Below are 19,103 nucleotides of genomic sequence, written 5' to 3' on the forward strand. Positions count from 1 at the left end.
ATGATGCGCTTCTCCAATTTCTGGCTTCTTACCGTCTCACCCCCATGGGCGACCACAGCCCGGCTGAGCTCTTACATGGTTGGCAGCCCCGCACGCTACTTCATCTTCTGCGGCCTTCCACCTCACGGCTGCGGGTGCCTTCACTTGGCCGGTTCACCACCAACGACCTTGTATGGGTATGGGGATATGGCAGGCGGCCAAAATGGAGTCCTGGCCGCATCTTACGACACTGTGGCCAACGCCTGTATGAAATCCTGACGGACACACGTGTTGCAGTGCATCATTCGGACCAGCTTCAGCCTCGTGCGCCGGCAACGCCTGTTCCGGATGCCGCTACACCACCTTCGATTCTACCTGACTCTCGGGATACTGGAATCTCTCATTACTCACAACGCAATCCTCTCACCATCATATCGGCGCCAGCACAAGAACTGCCGCCACCAGGAGACGTTCCCATGCAGGAACCAGATGACCATCATCTGTCGGAGCAACTCTACTCGCCTCCTTCTCCTACAGACGTGGACACATTGCCCATGTCTCCTGTTACAACAGCCGGACTTGCCGCAACGGGCAGATTGGTGCACAGGGCCCCAGCAGATTCGACCCCCACGTCTCCTGTCATCTCGACCCGTTATCATTGGGAACACTTCCGTCCATAGAGGAAGCCGCCGCCTCGAGAATTTATGACCAGTCAAACAACACCTATGGACGTGATCAATCCATAGGCCACCTCCATCAAGACCTGTGCAAAAAATTCAAAAGGGGGAAAAGTGTTGTGACTTGCCGATCTTTCAAAGTGCTGCCGCGCAGTTACGCATGTCCTCTACATGTGGCGCTGTCTGCCAGCCATGCAGCAGTAGCGCCACCTAAGTGGCCAGCCAGCCAGTGGCCGCTAGACTTGGACTCAGTTATAATTTGACTGTTAAAGTGTACGCACATCTTACTCTGTTTACTTGATATGTGACTTTCATGTATTGCGTCTTCCTTGAAATATATTTGTTCAACTTGAAATTATTACACTGCTGGAATCTGAAAAAGTGCCTCTTTACTGCCCAAGACATAAGTATTGGTACACTAAGTAAATGGCGGTGGAGTCTGTCTCCCTGATCCAAAGATGATAAGAGCAGTCACACATTTTCCTATTCAATGGCACGTTTGTAATGTGAGAAGTTTTCTTGTAATGTGCCCATACTACTAACGATTCTGTATTAAGGGCTGTCTCTTGCAAGAACTGCTGCACTTGATTGATTGCTCATTAATTCCTATTCGACTTTCCTTTGTTTTTGGCCTTATGCTGTCAAATGTGTGTTTCTTGCCATGTAGCAGACTTAGGAATGTATAATGTGTGACATCCTGTTCACAAGAAACTGTATTATATGAAGATGTGGTGTCTGTACTTTCAGACATGTTTGAAAGAACAGACACCACACTGAATCCACAGCTGTGATATATATACTATGTAAATTGAAGGTAGAGGGGGGGGGGGGGAGGAGAGGTAAGGGAATGAACTGATGTCATCTGCATCAAGACTTTATGCTGAATCATTAGTGATGAGTGAAAATACATGCCGGACTGGGGTTCGAACCTGGAATCTCTTGCTTATTAGGCAGCTGCATTCACCGCTGCACCATCTGGACACAGTGTTAATTGCAAATGTTCAGACTGAGATTTTCACTCTGCAAGGGAGTGTGCGCTGGTATGAAACTTCCTGGCAGATTAAAACTGTGTGCTGGACCGAGACACAGCTTCAGGAGTGCTAGTTCTGCAAGGTTCACAGGAGAGCTTCTGTGAAGTTTGGAAGGTAGGAGACTACGTACTGGCAGAAATGAAGCTGTGGGGATGGGCCATCAGTCATGCTTGGGTAACTCAGATGGTGAAGCACTTGCCTTGCGAAAGGCAAAGGGTCCCTAGTTCGAGTTTCAGTCCGGCACACAGTTTTAATGTGCCAGGAAGTTTCTTAATGCTCAGACTATCTTGTCATGCTCCTCGGCTGACCCAAATTTCCACCTAGTGCCACCACTTATCCACAGCCCCCTCAGTATCCTCCGTGCTCTCTAATTTTACATACCTGCTGGAGGTTGAAAATAAATGTGCATCACTCATTGTTGTGGATTCATATCCCATTGAGGCATATCAATTATATGAATGGAGTGTCTGTTCTTTTGGACATCTCAATCGGCTATGAATCAACAACTGCCAGTGCAGATGCACATTTACATTCAAACTCCAGTGGGAATCTAAAATTAGTGAGCATGGAGGACACGGACAGGAACTGCAGCTATATGGTGGTGCTAGGTGGGAATATGGCTCAACTGAGGAACATACCAAGATAGTCTGCGCATTTCAAGATAGTCTGCGCATTTGCGATTGACGCTGTGTCTGGGTTGGTGCAGTGGTTAATCATCTGCCCAGCACACATTTTTACTCATCACCACTGATACCACATGAAGTCCTGATGCAGCTTATATCATGAGTTCCTTCCCTTCCCTTCCCTTCCCTTCCCTTCCCTTCCCTTCCCTTCCCTTCCCTTCCCTTCCCTTCCCTTCCCTTCCCTTTATCCTCCTCTTGCTTTTAATTTACATAATTGAAAGTATATTATCCGATGTGCCAACTTCCCCCTGGGTCACTCTAAGGATGTGTCCAAAGAATATGCTCCTTCTTTTCTTGATGGTGTCAGAGATTCTCTCTGTGAGTATACAGTTCTTGGTCTTCTACACTGACCATCTCCTGTTCTTCAAAGTCCCAATATACTACTGAGAATCCTTCGTTCCACACATTCTACCCTCAAATTTAATCCTGTTTTGCAAGATACAGACTTTCTGCTGCGTATGAGGATTCCGTGTGGTTTACTGTCTGGTAAAATGTTAATTTTGCATTGATCGAAAGAGTGTTCCTGTTGTAGATGTTCATAGGTAGTTTGAATTTCTCCTCAATCTGAATTTACCTCCTCCTCTTGTTATCCATCAAGGAAGTATCTTGATGTTAGTCATATATTGTATCTTCTCGATGGAGAACTAGCGACCTGCTTTAACTGTCTGTCTCTGTGTTGTGTGGTTTGATCATCTAATGATTCTGACATTATCACAATATCGTCTGCAAATGCGAGACAATTTCCTCATATTCCTTTTTTCTTGCATCCCATTCGTGTTCCACTCCTTTCATTTCTGTCGCTTTTCCCTGGTCAACTTAATCAAGGATGCAGTTAAAAAGCATAGGGGACAGTCTGCTCCCATGTCTGACTCTGGTTTTGATCTTGAAGAACTATGAAATCTTCCTTCGGGACGTGATCTTAGGTGTTTTGCATAAGGTCTTTTTAATCAGTCCACTCAATTTTTTGTCAAACTTATCTCTCCCAAAATTTGGAACAGTGTTGGTGTATGTCCAAAACCATAAGCTTTCTTGAAGTCTATGAATGTTAGCATAAAATTCTTACTTCTCTATTTTTGATATGCAGTTACCAGTTTCAGATTAGGTATTTGTTCTGCATGTGATCTTCCAGTTCTGAAGCTTCCTCCTTATTCACAAATTTGTGAAAGTAGTCGCTTCTCATCCCTGTTCAGTACTTCTTATGAGAATGTTGTACAGGTCGCTGGCATTAACAATATTCTTCTGTTTTTCCCATGTTCCAGCTTCTCGGCTCCTTTTTTGCATGTAGTGCTAACATCCATACTTCTGGAAGCTGCTCGTCTTCCCAAATTTTATGTGTAATATGTGTCATTTCGATGATTTTATTCTCATTAGCATACTTAGAGTTCTGCAATGATCCCAGCTTCACCAGGATATTTGTGAATGTCCTGTCCCGACCTCTCATGCAGTTTGCTCTTTTCAATTTTAATTGATTGTCTCAGATGGCACTTCTCAGTTTATGAGCTCTTCGTAGTACCAGGTGATCAAAAAGTCAGTATAAATTTGAAAACTGAATAAATCATGGAATAATGTAGATAGAGAAGTACAAATTGACACACATGCTTGGAATGACATGGGGTTTTATTAGAACCAAAAAAATACAAAAGTTCAAAAAATGTCCGACAGATGGCGCTTTATCTGATCAGAAGAGCAATAATTAGCATAACAAAGTAAGACAAAGCAAAGATGATCTTTACAGGAAATGCTCAATATGTCCACCATAATTCCTCAACAATAACTGTAGTCGAGGAATAATGTTGTGAACAGCACTGTAAAGCATATCCGGAGTTATGGTGAGGCATTGGCGTCAGATGTTGTCTTTCAGCATCCCTAGAGATGTCAGTCGATCACGATACACTTGCGACGTCAGGTAACCCCAAAGCCAATATTCGCACGGACTGAGGTCTGGGGACCTCGGAGGCCAAGCATGACGAAAGTGGCGGCTGAGCACACGATCATCACCAAACGACGCGCGCAAGAGATCTTTCACGCGTCTAGCAATATGGGGTGGAGCGCCATCCTGCATAAACATCGTACGTTCCAGCAGGTGTTTATCAGCCAGGCTGGGGATGATGCGATTCTGAAACATATCGGCGTACTGGTACCTCTCACCCGTCTCGGTAGCAGTTACAGAACTAGAATCACGCATTTCCTCAAAGAAAAAAGGCCTGATAATGGTAGATGTGGTAAATCCAACCCATACCGTGACTTTCTCGTCATGCAATGGAGTTTCCACGACAGTTCTAGTATTTTCGGGAGCCCAATTTCTGCAGTTGTGCGCGTTGACAGACCCTCGGAGCGTGAAATGAGCTTCGTTGGTCCACAAGACGTTGCTCAACCAATCGTCATCTTCCGCCATCTTTTGAAGCGCCCACACCGCAAATGCCCTCCGCTTCACTAAATCGCCAGGTAACAGTTCATGATGCCGATGGATTTTGTACGGATAGCATCGGAGGGTATGCCTCAGTGCCAACCAAACAGTAGTGTATGGAATGCCCGTGCGACTGCACAAGCGCTGACTTGCCCGTGCGTAGACGAACCCGCAACAGTCTCCATTTCTTCCTGAACTGTCTCAGCAGCATTACGCCTTGTGCTCGGTCGGCCACTATGGGGTCTATCGTCTAAACAACCCGTGGCTTCAAACTTCGAAATCATTCTTGCCACAGCTGCATTTGTAACAGACCTTTACCCGTTCGAATCCCCTTCCTATGGCGATAGGATCGTAACGCTGAACTATCGCTTTCCCCATTCTGATTATACAGCTTCACTAAAAGCGCCTTTTCAGGTAACGTCAACATGCTGCGACTGCTGGCGCATCTGATTCTCTCTCTCATTACAGCTCCTTTTATACATAATTGTCTCTGACGTTTTGCTGTCCAGCGCCATCTGTCGGACTAGGCACAATAAGACACTTAGGCTGTGGCCAAAAGCTTTGCATAAGTGCAGCAAATTAGAAACATGCGCCATTCATACACACAAGCAAGCACATCTCATGCGCACATGAATCACGTGGGATGGAAGCAGCAGTCTGGAGGGAGCGGGGAAAGGGAAGGGATAGTAATTTACAAGAGGGGGGGGGGGGGCAGAGGAATGCTGTCAGGCAGAGTTAGCAAGTACTAGAATGCCAACAGGCGCAGTGTCAGGAGGTTGTAGGGCAGGGAGGTGGGGAAAAAAGGAGCGAAAAAAGAGAGGAGTGGGGAAGATAGGCAGGTGCGTTTGCAGAGAAACAAAGAGCATAGGAGATGAGAACGGGGAGCAGCTGATAGGACAGAGGAGGTGGAAACTGTTGGTGGATTGTGTGGAGACAGTATGTTAATGTAGGTTGAGTCCGGGATAATTATGGGAGCAGGAAATGTGTTGTAAGGATAACTCCCATCTACACAGTTCAGAAAAGGTGATGGTGGAGGGGGAGGATTCGTATGGTTCGAATAGTGAAGCAGCCACTGAAATCGAGCCATCTGGATCCTCCCCTCCCCCCCACCACCAGCTTTCCTGAACTGTGTATATTGGAGTTGTCATGACAACATACTGTACCCACACCTGTCACCCAATAGTTTCCACTGCCTCTGTCCTATCATCTTCTCCCCATTCATATCTTCTACCCTCTTTGTTTGTCATTCTCTGCCAATGCACGTGCCCATCTTTCCCTGCTCCTCTCCTTTTTCGCTCCTCTTTTTCCCACCTCCCTGCCCCACGACCTCCTGGCACTGTGCGTATTGGCATTCTAGTTCCTACGCACTCCACTAGACAGTATTCTCCCCCCTCTCCCCCGCCTCGACCTATGCACTATTAACACTTCCCCGACCCCTCCAGATTGCTGCCTCCATCCCACGCGAGTGTTGCATTCCTTCCCAAGTTTCCAGAGTTGGTGGTCGTGTGTACGTGAGGTGTGCTTGCTTTTGTGTGTGATTGGTGATATGTTTCTATTTTGGTGATGAAGGCTGTGGGTGCAAGATCTTGTGTGCGCTTGCTTTTGTGTGCGCTTGCTTTTGTGTATGAGCGGTGATGTGTTTCTATTTTGCTGATAAAGGCTGTGGCTGAAAGCTTTGTGTAAGTGTCTTTTAATTATGCCTGTCTGCAACTTCTTTAGGGTAAGTAGCAATCTTTCTTCCCCTACGTTGCTGTAAGTGTTCCTTCTCATATTTTATCAAAGGAAGGAGTTGACCCAAAGCACAACAGAATGTGTCCTGAGGAAATAATAAACTGTAAAAAATTACCAACAATCCTAGAACAGAACAATTAGAAAGATTAGGGCCCATCCTCATGTAATATTGTAACGGCAACAGAGAAGGCTGGAAGATACAAGGCAGGAGAGGACAGTAAAGTTGAGTGAAGGGCACTTGCCACCTGTGCAATTGAAAGGTGCTGTTCTGGGGGGGGGGGGGGGGGGTGCCACAATAATTGAAATCTTGGAATGATGAGCTGCTTGGTCCTCTCTCGAAATCATCGTTCAGTATGCCACAGACAAGTATAGTCCGAGCAAGGTAATACGGGATGGGAAAGACACACCGTGTTTTAATAGCCGTGTTGGAAAACTGCTTCGTAAAAAGATCTTCACATCAAATTCAAGAGAAGCGAAAACCTACCAAACAATTAACGAAGCAACATTGTTAATATTGATCCTATACTTTCCATTGTTGTAAGGGCATTACATCTTCAGCTTTCAGTCTTATTTTTATGTAGTTACTAAGATATTGATCATTGAATTATGTTTCAAATGTGGAAAGTTTCATCATCTGTTGCTAGAAGGGTCTTTTAATCACAAATAACATGCCTTTTTGCTCTGGCAATACTTTATGTGTAACTTTTGAGAACATTTCTCATGGAGAAACAGCAGTCTGGCTAAAACTACTTTAAAAATGCAGTTTCTGTCAGAATGTTACCATCTTCAGACCATTTCTACCTTGAGGGTAGACAGTGGCAGTGACATTTGTGGAGTGTAATGCTTGCTCTGTTCACTGCTGCTGCGTACCATCATGGTAGAAATGGTCTGAAGAAGTTTGCATTCCGACCGAAACAGGTAACAGTTGTAAATAAATGTGTTATTGTGGTTGAGACTGTTTTCAATCCATTTTTAAAGTGAAATGTAATAATACTGCACCAATAGCTGTTGTTTTGATGTTGTTTTATTAGGCAACCAGTTTCAATGTTCCAGTCACATAATCTTCAGACCTGTGAAATTAATAACACCAAGTACCACTTGTGCATGTAGAAGACAAGGCACCAATATTTATATCTGGTTTCGTAGGTATCTGAACTTCAAGTTTCATGTCAAACTGTAGCATCATTTACAACATGGCTGGTGAAAAAGTTCAGTAGATAGCAGTCCAATACAGTGATTCCTGGTAAAACAGTATTGTGTTCAGAACACTCTTGTGAAATTTTTCTAAGTGTAATTGACAATGGGTTTTTGATATGACACATTTTTAGCAGTCTGTTTGGGCTGACAGTTCTCTTTGAGTTGGTAGCTGCTGAGTAAAGTTATTAACTACAGAAACCAATTGTTAACAGCCAGTAAGCATAAATTCTGTTATGAAATGAATTTTCAGGTAATATGTATCATGACTTCAAAAAATTGTTGTTACAAAGATGGATGTCAAATTTTACAGGTGAGCCCACATCCAACAAACACAGTGTTGTTACGAAATCTTGATGTTTTGTCAACTGAAGAAGCAGTTCTTGGTGCCATCAAAGGTCTGTCCTCAACAGCAATTCGGAGTATCCGGATGGGGCGTGATCCATTAACCAACACATCAAGAGGTGTATGCTACATTGAGCTGAACTCTGTCCTTGATTCTGTGCAACTTCATGGTGCTTTACAAGGTCGACTTACGGTATGTATTGTGTAATTAGACATAATTTTCTATCCAAAAAGACGTGTTGGAAAACCCATAAACACTTTTTATTTTAACTGTTTTTTTCATTCTGAGGATCACAGCGTAAATTGTTTGTGTTAATGATGTCTGGCTTTTAGAATACCACCTTTGGGTCAGATTATGTCTTTCAATACGATCATATGTCTATTCATTAAGCATGATCTCATTAAAGGTGACCAGTAACACCAACATTTTATATTGTGATCCTGATGGTGATTAAATACTCTGTTCAAATTATCATTTGCTTTTATTTATGAGAATCTTTTTTTCTAATCTGTATACCATGTCTATTTTTTCTTCCTTGCATCAAGTGTGTAGACAGTATTCTCCCATATTATGCATAAAAAATAGTGAAACAAAAATTAAAGTTCATTTTTTTACTTGAACTTTTAAACATTTGTGATACAGCGAAACTGTATGCTAGGGTGGTGTATGATTTGAAGAGAGACAGATTTCGGTTGACTGAAACAGTGTGTTGGTCTGTCAAGTGTAACCTGATTGAAAAGTTGAAGGAGTATTGTTCATGAAAGGCAGATGTCTTGATTCACATCCCAGCCCACCTCACAATTAAACTTTCAGTATGCTATTTACATTGTCACAAGTATGTGATTTATTCATATACCATAGCTTATTTACAAATAGTGATTAAGAGAGGGGGGGGGGGCGGAGAGGGAGAGAGTTGAAGTCTTTGCAAATTGGGCCACATAATAATGGTACTATATTGAAAGCAGCCCTTTACTATACAAACCTTGAAACCCAGTTATGTTAATGTACTTCATGGATGTCTTTGCGATTTTACAGTGTTAATAGTCAATTGGGTTTATTTGTGTCCAGTCTGCCTTTAACTAATTCATGTAATTGGTAATTGATAGATTCAAAAGTTGGATTTGTTGCTTCTTAGCGTGATTGTGAATATTTGTTGGTGCTCGAGCTGAAAAAGAAGTAAATTGTTACAATGCAAGATTAGCAATGTTTCCTAAAATTAACTGGCTGGTGGGGGTGGGGATCAGTTTAGGAATTGATCACGTGTGGAATAAGTGGTACATATTATTTTATATGTTACTTAGATAGGCAAAATGTATTAAAAACAAGAGTGTAGAAAGATGCTATTGAGAAAATGATATTTCAGGATTTTAACTGTGAGGCAATACCGTTGCATTATTAGCATTTGCTAATTTATATACTCCTTATTGATCCACTTTTTTATTTGGGTCTTGGCCACATTTATTGACATTTCATGTACTGCTAAAAAGCAGTAGTATGCCAAGAGACATAGTGTGGTTGGTCCAGCCCAATAATGTGCACCTAGGTTGTCATGTCTGATTTCTCGACACTGGTCCTTCAGCGGCACACCTGACCAAGCAGTTCAGCATAAATCATTAACATATGTTCACAACAACCACTCAGTGTACTACATACTGAATCTGATTTCAGTGTTGTAGAACAATGTGCATGTCATCCAAACAACAATATCTGTGACATAAAGAGATTTATAGGTCACCATTTCATTGTGTTAAGCAAATGGATATGTCCACAGCTGACATTAATGGTGTGAGGGCAGTAGTATGTCATAAACTGGAGAGTGATCTGCTCCCATGTTTTTGAGATCCATGTACATTGTACTATAAACTTTATTATAAGTTGTAAGGAGTAGTAGAAACTGTTCGTGGTAACACACACTTGTGTCCAGTCAGTTTGTTATTATTGTGACACATTTTATTTGGAAATTGTCAGAAAGTTAGAATTACTGTGTATTCTTTTCAGGGATGTGCTAATATTTATCCACTCTCCTTTAACGTCTAAACATACCACACTGTTCAGCGACAGAATATATCTGACCTTCAATAGATTGGACTGAGAATTGTACTGGTTCCGTAATGGTTATCAAACAAAGGAGACATCTTGTGAAATTCTCCCCATTGTTATCTCCAAGCAGCAGTTGTCTCATAGGAAGGGATCTACTGGTGGTTACTGGCATATTCGTAAATTATCAATCTGTGTGTGTTAAAATTCTTTGTTAGCATGTATTTGTGAGGTTGTTTTAAGCTGTTTGTATGGTGAATACCAGAAGTATTTTACAGCTTAAGTTAAAATAGCTTCAACATAAAATGTTTGCTTGTGTCTGTGTATGTGCGGATGGATATGCGTGTGTGTGTGAGTGTATACCTGTCCTTTTTTCCCCCTAAGGTAAGTCTTTCCGCTCCCGAAATTGGAATGACTCCTTACCCTCTCCCTTAAAACCCACATCCTTTCGTCTTTCCCTCTCCTTCCTTATTTCCTGATGAAGCAACCGTTTGTTGCGAAAGCTTGAATTTTGTGTGTATGTTTGTGTTTGTTTGTGTGTCTATCGACCTGCCAACGCTTTTGTTTGGTAAGTCTCATCTTTGTTTTTAGATATACTTCAACATAAATAGATATACTTTGGACACACTATTGAAAAGTAATGATCATAAAGTGAATGGCAGCAGATAAAAATTAAGTCATACAAAGTAGAATGCTGCTGCTTAATGTTCAGTGAACAAATGAGAGGTATAGAAAAATGAATTTGTGCTTTCTACCTCTTGTTGAATGCTGTACCTTTTCCCCTTCCTTCTATACTGTTACATAATGTATTTTGTTGTCACTTATGTTGTGGGTTTCTACATGGTTTTTCTTTCTCTTTCAGCATCTTTTAATATTCTAATAGTATGCCATTGATATGCATGTAATTGATTCTCTTATTGTCCTTATGATTCTCTTATTGTCCTTATGATTCTCTTATTGTCCTTAGGCATGTCATAAGTGAAAATATTTGCTGTTAAATGAGATAACTTTAACTAGGAAGGGTAGGTGGATAGCAATACTTAGTGCTGTGTGGCTTGTGCATTTCTGCTATGTCCTTGCCCAACACTCTGAACACTGAGGGGAATGGGCAGAGTGCTGAGGAGGAAAAGCAAGATTGTAGCTGGACACCACTAGAGAAGTCATTTGCCTTATCAGAATGTCAGCTAAACTGTCCAGCTTTATCATGTGCTCACCAGTATGGTCACGGTATTAATTGTCTTGCATAAGATTTATGTTCTGAATTAGTGGTGTATTGTGGTCTCTGGTCAAACAGGGGTTTCATGCAGCTATCCACAATAGTCTATCCTGAGCAAGACTCTTCATCTCAGTATAACTGCTGCAACCTACTTCCATTTGAGTCTGATCGCCAAGTTAGCCTTGGTCTCCCTTAACAACTCCCCCCCTCCCCGCCCTCTCCATACTTCCTTCGGTTACCATATTGTCCATTACTTAATGCCTCAAGGTGTGTCCCATTACTCGATCCTGTATTTCAGTTAAACAGTGCCATAAATTTCTTTTCTTCCCACTTTGATTCGGTGCTACCTCATTAGTTATTTGCTCTACCCATCTAATCTTGAGCATTCTTCAGTAGCACCATATTTCAGACGCTTCTTTCCTGTTCTTGTCTGAACTGTTTATCATCCAAATTTCACATCACATTCATAAAACACCTAAGTTTATATTCAGTGTTAACAAATTGATCGTTTTCAGAAATTCCTTCCTTCCTTCCTTTAGCCAGTCTGCATATTATATCCTCTATATTTTGGCTATCGTCAATTATTTTGTTACCTAAAAAGGGAAACTCGTATAGTTTTAATGCCCCACTTCCCAGTAGTAATTCCTTAAGCTTCGGGTGATGTAATTTCAATGCATTCCATTAACCTTGTTTTACTTCTGCTGAAATTCATCTTACAAACTCTACTCAAAATACTACCCATTCCAGTCAACTGCTCTTGCAAATCCTTTGTTGTCTCTGGCGGAATTACAATGTCATCAAGAAACCTGAAAGATTTTATTTCTTCTCCCTGGACTGTGATTCCCTTTCCAAATTTGTCATAGGCTTCCTTTTCTGATTTTTCAGTGTATTGATTGAATAACGTCATGAAGAAGCTACAGCCATGTCTCACTCCCTTCTCAACCACCGCCTACTTTTTTTGCCCCTTTACTTTTATAACTGTAGTCTGATTCCTATGGTTGTAGACAACGTTTTGCTCATTTCATCCCTCACTATCTTCAGAATTTCATAGTGTGTATTTGTAACATTGTCAAAAGCTTTCTCTAACTCTACAAATGCTACAGACATAGCTTTGCTTTCCTTTAACATATCTTCTAAGATAAATCTTAGGATCATTATTGCCTCCCGTGTTCCTATATCTCTCTGGAATCCAAACTGACCTTCCTCAAGGTCAGCTTCTACCAGCTTATCCATTGTATTGTAAATAATTCATTTAAGTGTTTTGCAACCATGACTTTTTAAACTGATGGTTAATAATATCACTAGTTAAGAAATTTAAATTTTTTTCTGCATCTGGTTTGTAAATGGGTGGATTTACTTGCTAAAATCAGTTTTTCTCTGTGACGTCACATTTCCTAGATACACAGCAGAATAAAAAATGGTAATAGCAAAAATTGACACTATTAATTCAAACAAAAATACACATTCAGAACATTTGAAATCAATACTATTTTGTATGTGTATATGGGCGTGATGCCAATAAAAGGTCCAGAATATATTTTCACCTTTAATCATCTTTGGTTTTTGAAAAATGTGACGATGGAGCTCCTCTCCTGTGCCGTTTCATCACTCTCCCTTACAAAACCCCAGCAGTAGTCACCTGTCATTGAAGGGTTCCAATGGCCTCGGTAATGGTGTTTCATGGTAAAAATGTCTTGGTGAAAGCATTCACCATGCTCATCACTTACGACTCCCAAATTTTCCAGGAAGAAATCAAGGTGAGAATGTGAAAAGTGAATTTTAAGCGACGCTCTGCACCCCATGTTCTTATAGTTGTCCAGCAGATCATTCACACATTTTTGTCTTTACTGTTACCCAAAAAGCCTTTCAAAATTTCTTTAAAAGAAGACCAAGCAGCTAACTGGATATCTGTGAGTTTTGTATCAAAGGTTGGATCTTTCAGAAATTTTCTTATTTGTGGTCCAACAAATATACCCTCTTTTCAGCTTTGCCTCACTTAATTTGGGAAACTTTTCTTTTAAGTGATTGAAAGCCTCACCTTAATCCAGAGCTTTTACAAAGTTCTTGATAAGGCCCAACTTGATATGAAGGGGATGCAAAATGATTTTATCAGGCTCAACCAATGGGGTAATGTTCACATTTACATTTCCAGGAAAATATGACTTCCTTATAGGCCATTCCTTGACTGTATAGTGGTTCTTGGTGTCACAGCTGTCCCAAAGGCACAAAAAGCAGCAGTACTTCATGATCCAGCTTGTAAACCTGTAAGGAGTGCAACAACTTTCAAATCACAGCAAAGCTGCCATACACGATCCTTATATTTGATCGCCCCTAGCAGCAAAGCCACGGTTTCATAAGTTGTGTTTCATGTCTACTGCATAAGCCAAAGGTTCCGATGGAAATGCATTGCCATTATGCAGTAGTACTGGTTTTACTGGAGTCATTAAATAGTCACCACTCTTGTGTATTACATTGTACACCAATCTGCTTCAGGAGACCATTGACATCTCTACATACACACATTAAATTCTGCATATCGAAATATTGAATGAAGGAAGCACCTCTTGAAGTGAAACGGGGAATTTTTGTCCCTGGAGCTAGAAGGTTCCATTGTTGCAATCTCGACCCCAAGAGTTCAGCTTGCTGTTTCGAAAGTTTTAGATCGCGAACCAAATAGTTGATTAAAGAGATGAGGCGAAATGTCATGACATTGAGGGCAGTACTCTTCTGTGTGTTCAGTACTTTCTGATTCACTTGACATGGTGTCTGGTTCTGTGGCTTTCAAGTTACAGACAGGAACAGGCAACCCCTCATCATGGGGCACAGGCAAATGCACTGAAGGTACATTTGGATACTTTATTTTATGTCTAGTTTTGCTAGAATGTCCCAAAATATTTGTAAGACAGAAGTAACAGTCTGAATAATGATCGTTATGCTCACACCACACCATCGGAACAGTGAATGGCATGGCTTGGCATTTTCCTTTCAACCAGTTATATGAGGTGCAAAAATTTTATCTGGATCACCAACAGGACAATCAAAACACAATTTATATGCCTTCTTAACCAAATCAGTGTTTGGTTTTCTTTGGGCTTTTGGAGTGAAGCTCCCACACATATAACAAAAGTTGTCGGGGTGGTTTGGACAGCAACGAGATTTACTAGTTACCATTTTCCTTAGTGTAAGTTTTAAACACAGGAAACACTCACTAAAGATCTCTTTCACACCACTGGATTACCACACCATCCATTATTGACGATTTGTAAATCTCCCAGCTCTCCTCTGCAAATCAAACACAAACAATTAAATATCAAAACAGAACAGCAAAAAGCTAAATATTGAATATGAAAAATAAGAAACCTTTAAAAACTCAAAAATGGTACGTGCTAGAACATTTTGAAAGGTCTTTCGGATTCTACACAACAAAATACTTACTAGTTGATGTATCACATCCCAGATGCAAAATGGCTGTTCACTAGTGTATTCACATCTTTCAGCACTCAGAAAGGAAATATGTTGCATACCAGGCAAGCAGTTTTGTGATGGCTGGTTCTCCAGACAGTAATTCTGAGGGAATGTGATCTACTCCTGAGGCCTTGTTTTGATTTACAAATTCCAGTCATCAAATTCTTCTCACAGCGTTGTATCTCCCATGTCATCTTCATTTACTCCCTCTTCTCCGTTTACCGTATGCAGGTCTTCTGCTTTTCAGCCTTGCCTTCTTTGCTTAGTGTGGGCTTACTACCATCTGAGCTCTTAATATTCATGCAAGTGCGTATACAAGGTGTCTCTCTTAAGAGTCACCAGGCACATCTTCTGTGATGTTCCATTAGATATTTGCAGTTTTGTTTTTGCAATGTGTAGCTGGAGTCAACACAAACAAAAATGGTTAATCAGGTCTTTCATGTGACACCCAATGTTGACAAAATGTTGGTTTGTTTCCTGACACAAGCAGAGAGATTGTATGTGAGCATTTTCTAGAGTGGTCCAAAATTAGTCTATTGTGATATTTTTTTATAGATATATATATTTGCAGGAACAATAAAACACAGAGAATAACCCGTTCTTAGCAGTGGCAGTACCACCATGGCCTGTTGCTGACTGCTACCTATGCAGCAGTGCTGCTCAGTTGCTGCTGGATTGTTGGTTATTCTACTTGTTTTACTGTCCCTATTAATACTGTCATGATAAAACAGATATCGTGTAAGACTAATTTGGGTCCACTCTATCAATTGGGCATGTAAAATTCCACTTTAAAAATTGTCTATCTTGCAGTGGGAAAGAAACTGACACTTTCTGTCAACACTGAGCATCGCAAGAAAGACATGATGACCTATAATTATTTGGCCCGACTCCATTTACACATTGCACAGTAAATGCCTGTGGTAACTCTTAGGGGGAACATTCTGTATGCTGATGTATATGCAGTTGTCCAAAAAGCTGACAATTTGAGAAGCCACATAATTCAGTCAGAAGTGGGAGCTAGTTTACCTTTTCGTATCATTTGGAAATGACACAAAGGGCTTAAATTTTGACCACAGTCTTTTGGGTTGGGAGGGAAGGAAATTACTTTTTGGAATGTCATTAGGGCAGCAGCTGCATAGATGACCAGAAGCACTTGTCTGCTGATGAGATTGCAACATACCAAGAGATGAGGGAAAATAGAAAACAAGTACCCCCAGTGAAATCTCAGTGGATTGTTCACCTCACTTTAGATCAACATTTATTGTTAGAATTCTTTAAACCTCTCAGTGCAGCAAGCGATATATTTGATCACTGGTATAATGGAAGAGATTTGTGATTTCAAACAAAAATTGAACCTCTGCTAAAATTCGCTTCATGATCATGACACTAAGTAATTCCTGCTGGAACTTCCAAGGCTGTTTACATTTCACTAATTGAAATACTGCACAAGGAGATTTAAAAGATGTTCCAAGACTTCACATCAAGACATTTTAATCATCTTTTAGAATATTGGGGTACCCGCCAGGTCACATCATAAGTTCTCCACACTATTTCAGTGAACACATTTGTTTCCATCTTCAAGTTGTTCCTGATGACTGCTGCTCTTCTTAGTTGTACAGAGCAGCACTCACCAGGTACCCCCTGAATACGGCAACTAGTATGTTTACTTCAATATTTTTGAGAACTTACAGTTTTACCAAAGTGGTCACCTTAAAAGTTCTACAAGTTAGAAATATGCTGGGAAAACATCAGATCATATTTTGTCTAAGTTTTTCAGGTATATCTCAGTTTAACTGCTGATGTGTATCCCAACTTGAGCTAGTAGACCTGTCGCATAACAATAGATCCAACAGTCAGTTCTCTCTGTTTTAGAATTTATAAGACTTTTACAAAGTATTACCTCAAAAGCAATATCTCATGAGTCCACAGATATTGTCCTTCAGTTAATTCAGAGGTTGGATCCATGCATGTATATCCCAATCTTCTCCATACACGATTGGCTTTAATTGTGCCTAACCAAGGAATCTGAATGAAAATATGGCAAAACTGCTGGAGATTTTTTTTTCCTTTTATTGATATGTCAAGATTTTGTTAGATTTAATGTTCAATTTTTCCAAAAACCAATGATTGCCAATTAAAATCTTGCATTGAGAATATATGACCTTCATTTCTGTTATAATATTTTATAGAACCTGTCATTTTGTATTTGCATAACATTTAGTAAGTTATAACAAACAGTCTGAGAGAGATTGTTTTTTGTAAGGTAGGTGGATGGTCGAAAAGCTCTTGTTTCGTACTGCAAACTGCCATCACAACAACATGAAGACAGGCGGCAGGCACAGGCTGCAGGTCTTGCGGCGTATGGACCTGAGGATATCCCCAGATTAGCTGAATACAGTGCCTCTATGTACGCTACTTCACCACAAGAGCATGCAGCTTACGTTGCATATTACACTCAGTATTATGAAGCGCAGGTAAGTAATGAATTAAAATTTTAATGTATTCAGTATAATAATTGCTTTGTTTAAAGGGAATAAGCGTCTGGCTTTATTTAAAATGTTACAAAGAATTGAGGTTATACAGCCTGTCCTACCTAATTAAATATTACATACTATCTCCTCTTTTTTTTTCCAAAGAAAATTTTATTCAACTGCAGTGTGTAGTGTGCACTCTGTGGTGGTGGGGAGGGGGGGATAATTATGCAGAATTGCGCATCCAGTACAGTGTAAGATTTCCTGTGATATGGTGATACAGGTAGGCAACCTTTCGTCAATGTTTCTGTTATATGGCTTTCCTCCAAATTAACTTTGTAAGCCAAACTATTTGTCTAAACAGGTAGCACATCTTTAGGGGACACTTTACTTGGTGCTAAGAGAAATAAATTTGTGATGAATGAAAGTACATGTGTATCATGAGAGCTAAAGAAAGTTAAGAGAGAAGAATTCATTCAATTTAAAAGCAAAATTTTCCTTTCTGAATTGTTAAAAATTTCCCAGAACAGTATGATCATATATCGATTAAGTACAGAGTATGTGAAGGAACTTGCCCCCCTTCTTGCAGTGGTGTACCGTAGGTCTCTAGAAGAGCTTAGCGTTCCAAAGGTTTGGAAAAGGGCACAGGTCATCCCTGTCAAGAAGGGAAGTCGAACAGATGTACAGAACTATAGACTTATATCTCTAATGTCGATCAATTGTAGAACTTTGGAACATGTATTATGTTAGAGTATGACGACTTTTCTGGTGACTAGAAATCTACTCTGTAGGAATCATCATGGGTTTCGAAAAAGACGATCTTGTGAAACCCAGCTCGCGCTATTCATCCACGAGACTCAGAGGGCCATAGACACGGGTTCCCAGGTAGATGCCGTGTTTCTTGACTTCCTCAAGGCGTTCGATACAGTTCCCCACAGTCGTTTAATGAACAAAGTAAGAGCGTATGGACTATCAGACCAACTGTGTGATTGGATTGAAAAGTTCTAGATAACAGAACGCAGCATGTCATTCTCAATGGAGAGTAGTCTTCCGAAGTAAGCGTGATTTCAGGGGCGCCGCAGGGGAGTGTCATAGGACCGTTGCTATTCACAATATACATAAATGACCTTGTGGATAACATCGGAAGTTCACTGAGGCTTTTTGCGGATGGTGCTGTAGTATATTGAGAGGTTATAACAATGGAAAATTGCACTGAAATGTAGGAGGATCTGCAACGATTTGACGCATGGTGCAGGGAATGACAATTGAATCTCAATGTAGACAAGTGTAATGTACTGTGAACACACAGAAATAAAGATCCTTTACCATTTAGCTACAATATAGCAGGGCAGCAACTGGAAGCAGTTAATTCCATAAATTATCTGAGAGTAGACACTAGGAGTGATTTAAAATGGGATGATCATATAGAGTTGATCGTCGGTAAAGCAGATGCCAGACTGAGTTTCGTTGGAAGAATCCTAAGGAAATGCCATCTGAAAACAAAGGAAGTAGGTTACAGTACACTTGTTCGCCCACTGCTTGAATATTGCTGACCAATGTGGGATCCGTACCAGATAGGGTTGATAGAAGAGATAGAAAAGATCCAACGGAGAGCAGCATGCTTTGTCACAGGATCATTTAATAATTGTGAAAGCCTTACAGAGATGATAGATGAATTCCAGTGGAAGACTCTGCAGGAGAGACACTCAATAGCTCGGTACGGGCTTTTGTTGAAGTTTCGAGAACATACCTTCACCAACGAGTCAAGCAGTATATTGTTCCCTCCTACGTATATCTCGTGAAGAGACCATGAGGATCAAATCAGAGAGATTAGAGCCCACACAGAGGCATGCCGACAATCTTGCT

General features: G+C 40.8%; 1 protein-coding gene across 11 annotated transcripts in view; it reads left to right on the forward strand.

Moving 5' to 3' along the window:
• Window positions 1-19,103, forward strand: part of LOC124711117 (RNA-binding protein 5-like) — a 126,562-nt gene that overhangs the window by 64,121 nt on the left and 43,338 nt on the right. For all 11 annotated transcript variants that reach the window (XM_047240984.1, XM_047240985.1, XM_047240989.1 and 8 more), the window contains 2 exons: window positions 8,016-8,240; window positions 17,034-17,240. In XM_047240984.1, coding sequence (XP_047096940.1) covers window positions 8,016-8,240; window positions 17,034-17,240 — 432 coding nt within the window. The remainder of the gene's footprint in view (window positions 1-8,015; window positions 8,241-17,033; window positions 17,241-19,103) is intronic.

The sequence above is a fragment of the Schistocerca piceifrons genome, chromosome 8 (assembly GCF_021461385.2).
Source record: "Schistocerca piceifrons isolate TAMUIC-IGC-003096 chromosome 8, iqSchPice1.1, whole genome shotgun sequence".
Taxonomy (NCBI): Eukaryota; Metazoa; Arthropoda; class Insecta; order Orthoptera; family Acrididae; genus Schistocerca; species Schistocerca piceifrons.